The sequence below is a fragment of the Podarcis cretensis genome, assembly GCF_951804945.1.
Source record: "Podarcis cretensis genome assembly, chromosome: 6".
Classification (NCBI taxonomy): domain Eukaryota; kingdom Metazoa; phylum Chordata; class Lepidosauria; order Squamata; family Lacertidae; genus Podarcis; species Podarcis cretensis.
The window spans coordinates 48,335,488-48,351,117 of NC_137175.1; the positions used below are offsets into that span (position 1 = coordinate 48,335,488).

General features: G+C 45.2%; 1 protein-coding gene across 2 annotated transcripts in view; it reads left to right on the forward strand.

The window, feature by feature from the left end:
• LOC307219066 (chemokine-like protein TAFA-5) overlaps positions 1-11,517 on the forward strand; it is a 28,859-nt gene extending 17,342 nt beyond the window's left edge. For both annotated transcript variants that reach the window (XM_079981938.1, XM_079981937.1), the window contains one exon: positions 8,898-11,517. In XM_079981938.1, coding sequence (XP_079838064.1) covers positions 8,898-8,906 — 9 coding nt within the window. In that variant the 3' untranslated portion in view covers positions 8,907-11,517. The remainder of the gene's footprint in view (positions 1-8,897) is intronic.
• Positions 11,518-15,630: the final 4,113 nt, after the last annotated feature.

Genomic DNA, 15,630 nt, shown 5'->3' on the forward strand with positions numbered 1-15,630 from the left:
CAGGCTTCAGCCTGAAGACCGCGCCCATGCTTTAGAGTGCTTTAAGGCACCTCCCATGCCGTTGCTTTCCTGGTCTCTCTCATTAATCTCCTTTTCCGCCTGCTGGTCTAACAGGTGGGGGAAGAAGATGAAAGAAGGAGCGGGCTGTGAGTGCAACTGCTGCATCCCTCCTTCCACCTGTCTGTGTTCTATGGTGGCTGTTCCTCCTATTCCCATGTTCAGACTGCGAGTGCTGTTCTGTATGTAGCTGCAATGGGACCAGTCATACACAAGAGGGAAAGAATAAGCAGATTCAGGGGAATAGCAGAGTTCGCAGATGTGCAAAAAACATGGGAGGGGGGGCCTTAAGTGCGAAGGGCAGTCCCCCATCCCAAAAACCTAATGAAAACTAAGCATGCTAAGGTTGTGGAAGAATGACTGACCATTAGCAGGGGGGTGAAGGGAGGGACAGCCAATGGTAAACCATGTGGGATGGGAGAGGAAAAAGAATGGAGTATGAGGAGGAGGCCATGACTGAAATGCGGAAAAGATTATTCTGCACAGCAATATCCTGTTGTAGGTCCCACCGGGGTGGGTGTTAGGATTTTGTGTTGCCATTGCTTCAAGATGCATAGGGTGGCATCCATGTCTTGCTCCCCTCCCACATTTTATCTTCACAACAACCTTGCAAAGGTAAGACCTAATGAGAGGGACTAGCCCAAGGTCACCCATGAAATTTGGCAACCTCTGTAGATCAGGAATGGCAGGTTTGTTTGTTTGTTTTGTAAAATTTATAAACCACTTGATTGTAGAAAAAAACTCAAAGCGGTTTACAGAAAAGATAAAACAATAAAAAACTTAAAAAACTTACAACCTTAATTTAGAGCAGACAGTTAAAGCAAGAATAGAATAGACTCAAATTAAAAACTCACACAAACTTTCTAAACATCTGGGTAAAAGGTAAAGGTAAAGGTACCCCTGCCCATACAGGCCAGTCTTGACAGACTCTGGGGTTGTGCGCCCATCTCACTTAAGAGGCCAGGGGCCAGCGCTGTCCGGAGACACTTCCGGGTCACGTGGCCAGCGTGACATCGCTGCTCTGGCGAGCCAGAGCCGCACACGGAAACGCCGTTTACCTTCCCGCTGGTAAGCGGTCCCTATTTATCTACTTGCACCCGGAGGTGCTTTCGAACTGCTAGGTTGGCAGGCGCTGGGACCGAGCAGCAGGAGCGCACCCCGCCGCAGGGATTCGAACCGCCGACCTTTCGATCGGCAAGCCCTAGGCGCTGAGGCTTTAACCCACAGCACCACCTGCGTCCCAAACATCTGGGTAGATTTGTCTAAATAAGAATGTCTTCAGCAGGAACCAAGAAGAAGTCTGGGATAGATGGTTATCTTAACTGAGTTGCACAAATGTCGGTGCAGACCACCTTCTACTTCTTATTTCAGTTCATGGCAATTCAGAGTATGTCACTTCTATATCAGAAATGACACAGGAAATGGTTCCTCCCCCCCCCCCCCATGGGTATTCAGTGCTGATGGGGAACAATGACATAGTCAAGCCCAGGGTTGCTGCCCTTCAGAAATCTGGGGAAGCGGAGGTGTGGTGATGCTGGAGAACCACTTCTTCATACAACCACATTCACAAAGGTGGCTTAAAGCGTAAAAACAGTTTTCCTGGAACATCTGAAGCCATCCTGTTAACTACAGGAGAGCATGTGGATTGTAATTTGGGTTGTTCACCCTTTTCTAGTAGTTTTGGGGAACAGGCACATCAGAACAGCATAGCAGTGCTTTTTGCTGATGTTGGGTAGTGGAGAAACTTGACGTTTCACTTGAAAACCTGTTTCCCCCCTGCTACCATTCTAGAGCTGAGGATTATCTTTGGCCTGCCAAGAAACTTGTGATGCCTCCAGTTCCACTTTCCTACGTTTGGGGCTTTTGCAGCCATGGCTGGCCTATTTCATGCTCTCCCAGCCTCTCTGGAGCTGGCTTTTGAGCAGAGCTGCTTGGCTGTGGTCCACCACCGACGTGGGAAGGGACGTAGGGTCAAGAGTGCACCCATGAAGAAGAGGGGTGTGTGCCAGTTTCTTTCTTACTCAAAAGGCATCAGAGCTGAACTGCTCCTTTAGCAGCATCCTCCCAGATGATCACACGGATCCAGGAGCAGCTGGCAGGCTACTGGATGTGCGAGGCCCAGCAGCCCGTGCTGCAGTCAGCTCAGTAAGTGAATAACAATGAATGGGGAGCTGGAGGTTGCTTCAGAAGCGCACTGGGATATTTTATTAATGCTGGAGGCTTCGAGGTTTAGAGGGAGGTGAGCGATGCTCCCCACAGAGGAGCGGAGATGGGCATTGCCAGGCCAAGCCTGTTTGCCTCCCATGTACGTTTTGCTCTGGGCATCAGTTGGGCTGCCAGGAGGACTCCTGCACCTGTAAATAATGGCGCTGAAGAAATTGCACCAGATGCAGATTCCCCCGCCAGCCTCCCCCGGCCACGTTTCACATCTGCTGAAATTCTTCCTTCCCCCAGTGCAACGCTTAGGGCAGAAGTTAGGCATCATACTTGTTCCAGGGCTGCCACAGAAAACGGCAGCCCCACCTCAAGTTCCCACACACCTATATTACGACGCAAGCATGTTGTGCATTTCCCTGTTCCATGCTGCCACACACAGGGGGGGGATGGGTGGAGAAATATATAGCATGATGATATTGCAATGTGGGTGCATGTGTCTGAACATTATGGAGGTAAGAGAACAAGCTTTTGAGGTGGGGAGGGGCAAGGCTGATAGGTTGGGTCCTAAGCTGGCCCTGCTTCCATCATGTAACAGCACTGGGGCTGATATGGGCCCAGTGATTTTGCCAGCTCCAGCCTAGGGCAGTGATTTGCCTGCACCCCTACCTTCAACCCTGGCTGACAAGCTGAGCAAGTCTGCAGACATGGCAGTAAAGCCACATCCGTGCAATCAGGGTTAGGATTGCACTAAAGCCATCAGTAATGGGAGCCATTCTATGTTACGGTAAGTGTTGTATGAAGGAAGTGCATTCTTTTTGTCTGAATCGGCCACCAATCAATTCAATTGGGTAACCTGGAGTTCTTCTGTTAGGTTCAATAAATAAGAAACTCTCTCCATTTTTTCTGCCTCACACATAATTTTGTGAGCCTCTGCTGTCCCCAGACACCAGCTCCCTCAGCCTGAAAGTGGAGATGAGCGTTGCACCCCATTGTCGAATTTGACTGGACTTAACCATCCAGGGGTCCTTTACCTTTTTACCTCTTACACCTCATTGCCTTTCTTCATTCTAAAAACCAATCAAAAGACCGAAACACATTGCCATTTCTTTGTAGGAAATGTGCTCCAACCTGTTAATCATTTTCACTGCATTTTGATACACTTTCCCCAGCAAATATATATATATAAAGAGACAAAGAGAGGAAATGTGGTTTACCCCTCACAGAGCTACAGTCACCAGTACGTATAACAAACCACATTGTCTTTGCACAGCCTAAGTATATGCAATTAAAATAATCAAATATTCCTCCTTGCCTACATGCCTGTTTTTCAATATACAGTAGTGCTTTCTTTACCCATTTCCTCTGCTGTCCCCGTATGCCCCTTTCTAGATTAAGCCTGTTGGAAGCAGGGGCTTTTCAAAACCTGTTCTTGGTGAAGTGGCATGTACATAGATGGTATTACATAAATAAGAACAATTATTTCACATTTGAATTATTTCAGAAGTCTCTACTGGATGCTGTCAATACTGTGTTGTTGATTTTGTTTAAAAAATAATGTGAATCAGCGGAAGGACTTAATCTCTTGTCGCTTCCTCTTTCCCGCCCAAAAAAAGTGTGTTTAGGTGTCTGTCCAACATCTTCCCATGAAGACCAACACAAAGAATGCATTCAGTTTCATCCTCCTCCAGTAATTCCTTTCACATCTTTGTCCTCTTAACGGCCTGACTGCCTCCTGGCTAGTTTCACGCTTCTGATGCATTTAAAGATGTTTTAATCATTGACATATTGTTTTTAACAATATGGTGCACTAATACTTTTTTTTTTGCTTGCTTGCTTGCTTTATTGTCAACTTAAATTTGTTTTTTTCCAGAGAGTTTCTTTTATTCTCATTGGGCAAGACCCACTTTTTAAAAGAAGCCTTCTTGTCTTTTAAAGCTTCCTTGACTCTGCTCATTAATTCTGCTGGCATTCTGTCGGACGTATTAGTCACTCTCATGTTCTGTGGTATACATTCTAACTGAGCTTCTATTGTTGTGGTTTTAAATAACTCCCTGAAGGGATTTGACCCTCTTGACTCTCTAATTCAACCTCCTCCTGTTTAATCTCCTTTTTTAAAAAAAGTTTTTTCTTTTAAAATGAAATATAACTGTTGGATTTCCTGGACAACTTTCTCCTCATAACCATATCTGTTGCATTTGATTGCACTGTGTTCAGTCTTCCCAGTCAGTCTGATATGCCTAGTGTCACCTCCCCTGCAGTCCATTCTATGACTAAGGCTCCTCAGGTTTGAGGAGGGAGCTAAAGACAGTTTTGACTGCCTTAGGTCACATGACACCTGTGCCATCCATTTGAAGTGTTGTCGTTCCTTGGTTTTCGAACAGCTTAGTTCTCGAACATGTTGGCTCCTGAACGCCGCAAACCTGGAAGTGACTGTTCTGTTTGCGAACTATTTTTGGAAGCCGAATGTCCGAAGGGGCTCCTGATTGGCTGCTGGAGCTTCCTGCAGCCAATCAGAAGCCATGATTTGGTTTCCGAATGTTTTGGAAGTCGAACGGACTTCTGGAACAGATTCCGTTCGACTTCTAAGGTACAACTGCGATCCACTTTAAGAGTCATGGCTTCCCCCAAAGAATCCTAGGAACTGTAGCTTGTTAAGGGTGCTGAAAGGTCCCAGGAGACCTTAATAAGCAGTTTCCAGAAATCTCTGGGAGAAGCCACAACTCTTAAGTGATATAAGTGTGTTTTAAATGCATGGTGTGGATATACCGTAACCTTATTCAAAACCCTGCCAGGTTCTCAGCAGCAGGGAAGAAGGGAGATTGGAAAAGCACTCTTGTGTTCCGTCCTTTCGCCTGACTTTTTAAAACAATTTCCCTCCCATTAGAAATATGGGGGTGATTTGCAGGTGAGGCTGAGAAGACTATGGATCTTTCGGAACATACCTTTTGCCGGTCCTCTCTGCCAGACCCTTCAACTGATGTTGAAGCTGGTATGTCAATAGGGCCAGTGTCCTGGATGTTTCCACATTGGTAGGGAGAGAGAATCTGACATCTGATCTTCCTTTCTGACACCAGAGCTCTTTTATTGTGGAAGGAGATCTGATGCTTTCCCCTTAGGATGCCCTCCTATGGGACATAGGATTGTATGTGCATTTGCACCCATTCCACATACGGAAAGTTAAAACCACCCAGTATTCCAACCTTTTCCTCCTTTGGCTACCTCTCTTGATTTCTTTCTCCATCAAGATCTCTCCCAGAGCTTGCTCAGAGTTGTATGTTTACTCCCCAGTACCAAATTATTTTATAGACCCTAAAGTTTCCATACACAGTGATTCAGCGGAAGAGTTTATTCCTCTTACATTTTCTAGTTTAAAGTCCCCTCTTTAACGCATAGAGGAACATCACGCCCAATATCCCCCTCCTCATTTTTTATGCATCCTGGGACATCTGATCTTCCTTTGTCCCACTGGGTTTCTGAAACATCCACCCTCTTTATGTTCCCCTTTAGCATCAAGCCCTCCACTTCCCCCATCTTGCCCTGGAAGCCTCCAGCTAGCATTGTTTCATAAACAGAACATTATGTCCCTCTCCATACATCATTTTCATGTGCAATTTTCACCCAGCACTCTTTGGTCTCGCTGGCTGTCATTTCTTCCTGTATGCCCTTTGCCAAGATCTATCCCTCTCTTACTTCCATGACCTGAAATATTGACACCATTACCCTCAAGGGACAAGTAACATCCTGAATCAGATGGTCCCCCAGCTCCTGGCAGCTTCCTTTCAGATATCTTTCTAGAAGATGCTCTGCAGCCTTTTGGATATGAAAACACCAGCAGTCTGGTTCCATTGCTGTTCAGGCGGAACCTGCCTCTCTTGTGCAGGCTCAGTCTCTCCCCAGAAATTCCCTAGTGCCTAACAAATCTAAACCTTTCCTCCCAATGCCACTGCCTCATCCATGCATTGAGACCCCGCATGTAATTCTCCAGCTGTTAAGGGGAGATAAATCCACCTTGGGCTTTCGGGACAGGGGATGATGGAGGAGGGGTGTGTGAGGAGCGGAGAGACTCATCCATATTTATCAAACACAATCACAGATTTGGCAAATCCTGTCCCGATCACCCTGGCTCTTATTTTGCATTATTAAATATTCATGCAAGCTGGTTGACAATGTGGGGTTTGCACATTTTTGCCACTGAATCATTTATGTACAAATCAGGGGAAACACAGAACCCTGCAAAAGAAAAAAAGCACCTCTTTGGAAAAGGTTCAGAAAAGGGCAGCCCCGATGATCAAGGGGATCTCTCCTATGAAGAAAGGTTGCAGCATTTGGGACTTTTTAGCTTGGAGAAAAGTCGAGTAAGTGGCAACATGAATGAAGCTCGTAAAATTATGCATGGCGCTGAGTTGCTGGGCGGAGGAACATTTCCTCCCTCATGACACTAGGACTTGCGGAGATCAAATGAAGCTGCATGGTGGAAGATTTGTGACAGATAAGCTATGGAACTCTCTCCTGCAGGAGGTCATGGTGACCACCAACATATATGGCTTTAAAAGAGGGCTGGACAAATTCATGGAGGAGGGGACTGTCAAAGGTTACTTCCCATGATGGCTGTGCTGGGCCTCCACAATTTGAAGCAGCAATGCTTCTGAATACTAGTTGATGGGAACCATAGGAGGGGAGACTGCTGCCTTGTCCATCTTATAGGCTTGCCACAGACATCTGAGGAGCCACTGTAAGAGCAGGATGCTGGAGTAGAGGGACCACTGGCCGGAGCCAGCAGGCTATTTTTATGTTCTTACTTTAAAGTGTAATCCACCTGGTTGTGGCGTTTTGCAAGAAAGTTTGTAAGCAGGGACAGTGCACCTCCTGAACCTTCCATATTGGGAGCCATGCACAGCCTCCACTCTGTAACTTGCGTTCACTTTCCTTCTATAGAAACTAACATTTTATGAGGCAGCACTTTGAAAAGCTCACAGAACAGAGAATGAGGGCAGCATTTCTACTTCATCCTGGAAGCGTCCCCATAATGGGGAATTGAGGTTTCTCTTAGGGCAGGTCTGTTAGAAATGTTAATGCCCATACCAAAAAAATCAATCGGGTTTCTACTGAACTCTGCAAAAATTTTGAATAAGTGACTCCTACTTTTCTTTCTTTCCTGTGGAAGAATTCATACTAATCTGGTCCTCTGGGGAAAACGCTTGCTCCCTCCTCCTTTTCCACAGCTCCCAAACTCTTGCATATCATTCTCCAACCCAAAGGAAAAAGCCGAGGGTGAGATTAAGGAGGAAAATCCGGAGTAAATGTGCTTAAAGCTGTTACAATCTGTCACCTGCAAGTGTGGCACATGTCAGTGGCACTTAACAGGATAATGGCAAGCTGATTAGGCACAGGTCGGTGCGTGGGCCACCTTCCACTGCACCTTCGTACACAGCTGAATGTCCAGAATTCACAAGGGGCTGGGAAAGATAGGAATTCCTTAGCTGGTTTTGTCTGTGCTCTTGAGCCGAGGCTCACAAAGTGTCCGTCAAACCTCTGTCACATCTCAGTGCACCCATTCATGTGTTCCACGGTTATGTTTGAATGTCACTTCTGTTACATGTCTGGGCTCATAAAGCTGAACATCCAAAGAGCCTACTGGCGTCGGGCTGTTTGTAGTGAACAGGAGGAGGGAGCTGGCCCCATAGAACAAGAATGGGACCTAGCTACATGTTACATCAGGGGTGAGGAACCTGTTTCAAATGGAGAGCTGTGTTCTCTTCCAGGTAGCCTTCCGAGGACCACATGTCAGCAGTGTGCACAACAAATGAATAGGAGGCTAGTTTGTACACGTACACTCACACAGCCCTTGGTATCTTCCATTCAGACTAGCAAAAGGCCTCAGCAGAATTCAAGGCCACAGCAGTCCAGCCAGACAAAAACAGTGTGTGAAGCAGGATCAGTGAGGAGAGGTCTAAGTGCCACAGGATTCTGCATCTGGCCCTTGGGCCTGAGGTGCCCCACCCCCATGCTATGCTAATGATGAACTTGGCAAGCAAGTTGTGGCCTTAAAAAAATTAAATACAAGACCTGAGGGCAGGGGAGAGGGCATTGTGACACCTGTACCACAGCACACAGCCAATTTCATCATTGATGTAATATGACATTATGCCCTTTTTAATTTTAAATTTAGTCAAGTTTGAGGTGCAGTGTCAATCAAATGGTACATCAAAATTAAACCTTTGAGGTGGAACATCATGCCATAGGATCTATGGCATGTGGAATTTACATTTGAAGAGTTGTACTACTGAATATTTGCATTCAAAGGCACATATTCTGATTTTGTTTTACGAAACACTTGGTTTGGCTTTTGTTCAGTGGAGGGTATCAGTGTTCCCCTTGAGCTCCCAGGAGCTCCCAGTTGGCTCATGGAGCTGCCTGGCTGAGGTAGAATGATCTGAAAAAGAGAAAATACAATAGGTTGATTGAGAGCATTATCTATGCTGACTGCAACTTCTACAAAGTAATGCTGCGACTTCTGATATCTCCTAGACTTGTTCACATGTTACACTGGACACAGGTACAAGCTGTCTTTAGTACACATGTACAAGGTTTTGTGTGAAAGCCTGTTTTCTGAGGCAAACTATAACTCCAAGAGATTATACAATAAAATATACTCAATCCCTTTATGGCTTCTTCTTCTCTAGGTCTCCTGACAGCCATGGTGAACCTGTCCATGAGAGCAGCTTCTCTACTTCCTGCACACTGATGCAGCAGTTCAGCGATCAAATCATCTTGGGGGAAATGGAGCAGCCAGCTTCTTCAACATGGGTTCATCCCCATGAATTGGGGCCCATGCCAACTGTATTTCCTCTTGTGCCTGAACATGGAACACAAAGGCTACCAACAGAGTATATTGGGGTTGTACCTGTGAGATTTCTTCCACTTTTTTTCTTTCCCTTTCTTCCCCATAGCAAATATAACTATTTCTGGCTTATTTTGTGGGTTTCTAAATATGAAATGCAGTTTTTCCTAGATTTCTCCCCCCTCCCAATGACAACAGAGGATTTGTGCCACTTGGTACTCAAGATTTCTACAGGCCTCTTGGATTTGGGGAATGGCTGCCTCCTTCAGACATATGGCTGTGACAGACTGAGGCAGTTGCTAAGAGTCTGGGATGTTCTCCAGTTGCTGTGAAGAAAATGTTCTCTTTTCCCCTGTGCCTCTTCCTTTTACTTGTTCGTTCTCTCCCCCTCCCTCCCCCAAATCCAATGGAGATGAGGAGATGGGGGGGGGGATGGTACACGTCATGGCTGCCACTCCTGACTGGCCTTCTCTGCCTACATAGGAGAGGAAGTTCACCAAAGGCATGGGGCATACTGTGTGAAAGAAAGAAAGAAAGAAAGAAAGAAAGAAAGAAAGAAAGAAAGAAAGAAAGGTCCTTGTGAAATGGCAGGGTAAATAACCTGGACACACACAAAAAACAAGTGTGTGTATTTAATGAGCTTTCCTCTTCCTTTTGTGTTTACAGCTTCTTATTTATCTCCATTTACTCATGGCGCCTGCCCAAACATTGCCCTTCACCACTTAATAGGAGCAAGCTCAAAATCTGAGCAGAATTGATTTAATATGATTAGCTACATGCCATTGTTCATGCATTCTGACTGGAAAAAGATATTCATTCATGACTGGTTTTAGAAAAGCATAAAACTCCCATCCAATTTCCCCCCTCAGACTAGTTCAACCCGTTTGGACAGCCTTGGAAATCTCTGAAGTGGTTGTTTTTTGCCAGGCATATTGCGGCCCTGGGCCTTTGAAAGAGATCCCTCTTCAATGTTTGAACTTTTAACTGCAGTGCTTGCTTCTTCAAGCTATGCTATGTAGGAATTAAAGCATCCAGGTTACAGTTTCTCCCATGATTGATTTGGGCTCTAGTACTAAACTGGAAGTGGAAGAGAAACTACCACAAACCAAAGGTTGAGATTAAGGCAAAGACCTTGTCCTAATTGCTAGCCTGGGCTTTGCCATCCACACCAGTCCTGGTCCACCCCAGCCTGCCCTTTGACCTATCAACCAACAGCTAGGGGATTGGTACAGCTATTTGTGGTTTGCCAGTGTCAGGAAGAATCCAAGTCACAGGGGAGATAGATGTGGTCCACCATTCTCCAGATGCTTATAATGCTAACCACAGCAAGACCCAGTAGCATCCTAGGGTGATTATAGCTAATGTTCCACTATACACTCCAGTTCTAATCATGGCTTTGCCTCTTTTTTGTGGTGGTGGGGGGTGTAATTTAATACCTTGAGCCTGCATGGTAAATCATGGCCTCTCCTTTCCTTGACTTTGACATATCACAGCAGTCGGGGTCAATTAGCTGAAGTCTCACCAGGCAAATGACAGCAAGTTGTTCTGGCTTGTGTGTTAACCCAGCCAGCTAAATTCAGTCTTCACCTTGACTGGCAACAACTAGTAAATGCAGATGATCAAATACACAGCTGTGGGGGAGGGTGAATGGAAGGCTTAATCAGATGGACTGGGGTAAAAGAGATGGGGTGGGTGAGTTGGCAAGACAGAAGGCCAGAAGAAGACTTTCTGCAGAAAGCAGGCCTAAGCAGGAATAGGAATTCTACCTAGGAACAACCAATCAACACATAATAAGAGACAATAAGGCCTGATCAGTGGTTGATACAGCAAGAAAACTAGAGCAGTTCAAAATGCAGAGACTGACAATACATGTCAAGAACCTGTGACCCTCAAGATGTCGTTGGACTCCTGTCAGTCCCAGCCAGAATAGACAATGGTCATGGATGATGGGAGTTGTAAGTGCAGTAACACCTGGAGTGCCACAGCTTCCTCATCCCTGAATCAACACATATGCCCAGTTGGAGAAGAACAAGAGTCTCTTGCCGTTAGTTCAAGGCTGTCATTAGTTTTTACCCAGAGGCTCACTGTTGGTTTTCCTTTTTTCTGAATGCACCATCTGCTCTGTTGATTTCAATTCTTCCCTTCGCCTAGAAGTGCAACATGTTGAACTTCTTCAATTCTACCATCACCCTCTTCTGATGACTTGACAAAACATTTAAAATTTTCCAAGCCCCATTGGTTGGCACTGATCGACAATTTGAGAATTTCTCCCTCACCTGTAAATCTCAAAGGTTGGGGGGTCTGCTCTCATCCCAGCATCCCTCCCCACCTTTTCTGGTCTCACTGTGAGTTGGAATCTTATGTTGCAAGGGCCTTTTCAACTGTAATAAATTTCCAAAATTTGTGATGTCAAAAAAGAGAAAAAGGTAAGGAAATAAAATTCTAACTTTATTAGTCAACGAGGACACTCCCCATCCTTCCTGGTTTTTTTTGTTGTTTTTTTTTGGTATGTGTGTATGTTCAGTGGTAAAAACTATAGCACCCAGACAGTGGGAGGTGTAGGGGTATCAATGTGCACATTCAGTGCTTATTTTTTAAAAAAACAGTATCCAGGCATTCATTTTTGAAAGTGAAGGGGCCTGCTAGTCCTGCCCTTTGATAATGAGGCATTTGCTAGTGATGTCTCCCAGCCAACACATGATTGAAACCTGGCTGTGGGTTTCATCTTTTTACAGGAATGAGAATCCTGACCAATCTGGGTCTCTGTCCCTTTGGAGGAAATCCTACATGCTCCCATCTGACTGAGCTGATCACATCAGCTGAGAAACATTGCTGTCATGTGTGTCATTGCGGTCCCCTTCATGTGTTACCCACACAGGCAATGAATGCTTGAAAAGGGTTAAAGAAAAAAGGAGGAAACCAGGATCTGCAGTTTTCAGAGGAGGAATTCCATGGGGAAAACATGCAACAATTTGTCGTTGGGCACATAAACAAAAAATAAAATGCAAGAGTGTACCTTTCACACACCTGTGGAAGGATTGGTATATGACACACAGGAAGTGGAATCCCATGGGAGACAACCATTGCACTTGTTTGTGGTAAATGTTCTGTTACACAGGCACTTGAGGGATCTAATGTGGAAAATGTGGAGTGTTCACCCACTTTCCTGCCATACTTGGAAGAGAGTCACTGTAAGAAAGGAATGGGGGTTCCTAGTCATCAGATTAAGGCAAGCATTCATATATGGCATGCTCTCCCTCTAGTGCAGGGAAAGAAAATAAATTTGTATATTGAGTGGTCCTGAAAGCAGTTGAAGAGAATGAGTACTCAACCCATTGGTGTTTACGCAAAGGACAGAGATCTTTGAAAACTAACTCCATTTGTGGAAGCATCCTGCATCCTGGCTCCTAGTGAGCCTACTTTCCAAGATGCCTCAAAATATCACTTTATGGGGAGCTACCACAGCGGGAGGGGCTATTCCATTCATTCCCTGCTGCTGGGAATCCCAAATGCATCTGATGGACCATTTTAGGAGACCAGTTGTTTTAGGTAGGCATTTGGTCTGATCTAACAGGTCTTTTCTGTGAAGAGTGATGTAATAAAGCAAGATTTGAGCCCCATGATTTCAAGTGCCCGAGGCTCAATATATTTCTCTCCCTGCCTGTTGTGCAAAATTCATTTCTCATGGTATTGTGGATGATACTCTGCTCAGAGAAATGACTTGCATGAATACCAGCAAACATTAACACCCTACAGATTGGAAAAAGCCAAGCAATGCAATTGAAACAAACAACAACATATTTTTCTTAATCTGGGCAAATGTCCAAGTAAATGGAATATGTATGTGTCTAGCCAGCAATAGTTAAATACCTGCCTATTCTGCATTGCCCACCTCCATGCAATCAGAGTGCAGAGAGAGACCAAGTCTCCAAGGCACTAATTCATGTCTTGGCCTAATTACCATTGATTGGATTTCCACATACAACAGTCTCTCTCATTATCACAGCACCATTTGAAGATGTTCTACGTGAAGCCCTCTTAAAGAATCCATTTAAACAACAGAGAGGCTGCTTGCAGTCTGGACACACAGGATCCTGGGAGCCATTAATTATCCATAAAACACAGTACTGGTGAGAATAGAAAGGTCCCTCGTCTGCAGAGAATACCGCTTGCAGTCCCAGTGCTCCCATGAGTTCTTTTTCAAACACAGAAGGAAATGGCTGCCTTTCTGTCAGCTATCTTAGAACAGTCTTTGCTACTTAACTTCCTTCCCAATAAAGTCAGAAGTAGACAGTGAAGCCATCTGTGGTCATCCACCACCTTATGGGGGTCCACCACCCAAACACCCTTTAAGTTAGGTTTTGTAAGAGTCACCTTTTGGTAAATCTAATGCTGCCGTGTTTGTGTTCTGTGGGTTAGCACGACAATCCAAAGATGTAAAGGGTTTTAGTTCAACATATTTATCCAAAGAAGGAATTGCAGGTGATAAATCCAATAAAGTTAAACCCACAAGAAACGTAATCCCCCTGTGTTTATCACAGCGGAAGGGGTCAAGTTGAGGGCCAGGAGAAACTGTGACGATGGCGGGGAAAGAGCCCGAGAAACTTGAAATGAGTGTCACATTCATCAACCGCAAGTTCCTCTTGGTGTCCCAAGGAACTGGTACTTGACATAACCTTTTAGCCCAAAGCTCTTCAGTGACTCCTTAAAAAACCTTGAGTGGACAAATGCTCGTATTTCCAGTGACAAAGCGAGCTGAGGTAATGGAAGTATTTTCCATAACAGGAACACATGACAGATCAATGGATCATCTGGCTCAACACTTTCAACCTTGTCCAATGGATCAACTTCGAAGATCGCCGGCAGAGCTCCTTCCCACTCCTGTGTCCTACTGCTGAGCTACAGAGGCCCTCCCACCCCATCAACCATCAAAGCATGTTTAAAAGCATGTCCCGGGTGCATTTTTAAGCCTTTGCACTATACTTCTTTCCACCTACAGCAGCACATATTTCATCCAAGCTTTGTTTTATGACATTAGCAGTACTAACCTTCCCTCTGCCCCCCACTCCCAGTACATGGAATCATGAATGACACCTTGAGCAATTTGGAGCAAAGGTGGGATATAAATGCAGGAAGAAAAAGTGCTTCCCAAAACAGGTGATGGTCAGCACAACACCTAAATACTTTGATGTTGATAAGAGAAAAATAAATAAAGGATTATATTTAACTAATTTTTACTTCGGATAGATTCATTGAAATTAATCATAGTCATTGATTTCAGTGGGTCCATTTTGAGTTAAAGTTAGCTGACTACAAGCCAAATATTCACCAGGTTGAGCAGATATGAACCAAGTCTTCTCTGCTGGTGCTATACTGTAGAACTGGGGAAGCCAACATGGTGGCCCCCAGATGTTGGGCTATGGGTCCCATCATACCTGACCATTGGCCATGCCCCCTGGGGCTGATGGAAACTAGCCCAACAATATCTGGAGGGCACAATGCTGGCTATTGCTGGTGTAGAAAGTTCAAGTCATTTCTTGGACATCTTCATGCTCATTTTAACTTGCTCCTTAATGCCTAGACTACATATACATTGAGCCCAATCTCTGTCTTCCATTTAGAAATGCTCTGCTCCCTTCTGATGAGCTCAGTGCACAGAATGAAACCTGCCCATCTCTGATGCTTTCAAGGTTTTCATTAAAGAAAACTTTTACTGCAACAAGTGTAGCAGGCACTGTCCACATACTGGACAGCAGAATATACAATAGCATTTCCGGGCACTGCCATCTTACTCTTCCTATCTCTGATCTTGCTGTTATTGCCCACTATGTTGCTTTGGCAGTGCCTGCCCTTCTGGCTGCAGGTGTAACTGGCTTTCTGGTGCTCTTCTGGCTGCAGGTGTTACTTACTGGCAGGTGTTCATTATTCAGTCTCTCCTTCTGGGCACAACTGCCAAGTCTCCAGTCACCGGCTGGTGTGGAAGGTGGCTCTGTTGTTCAGTGATGTTGCCAGCTATTTGTTGGCAGCCTCCTTAATGCCTTCCCATGTCAGCCTGTCAGATCACTCAGCTGTTGGCTTCCTGATGATGGGATTGATTGGATAATAACAATGCCACACACTGTGCACCTGGAAGCAAGCAAGGCCACACTGGCAATCCATCACATGGAAGGCAGTAATGCATCCTAGCTGAAGCAAAGGGCTTTGGAGCAGGAGATAAGCAGAGGTGGCTCCTGACCTCTAAGGGCAGCCTTGATGAATGAGGAACTGTTGGCAAAGAGCAGCTGAGTTTTTCTCTCTCTCATCCCAAAGTGTTAGGCCAATTCACACACTCAAATGGAACCATTAGTGGAAGTAGATTTCACTCAGATACTTTTCACATTTTCACCCCACCTTTTCCACCTTTAATCCAGGAAGGGAGCAGAAAAATCCCTCTCATTGGCAGACAAGACTCTTGTCCAATGCAGGTAACCAATTCCACCTCGCAAGGCAGTTGTAGTCTGGGCATCAGCAAGGGAGATTTCCCTGCTCTTCTCGGAACCAGGAGTAGGTGAGGAAAAAATCTGCTTCACCAAGTG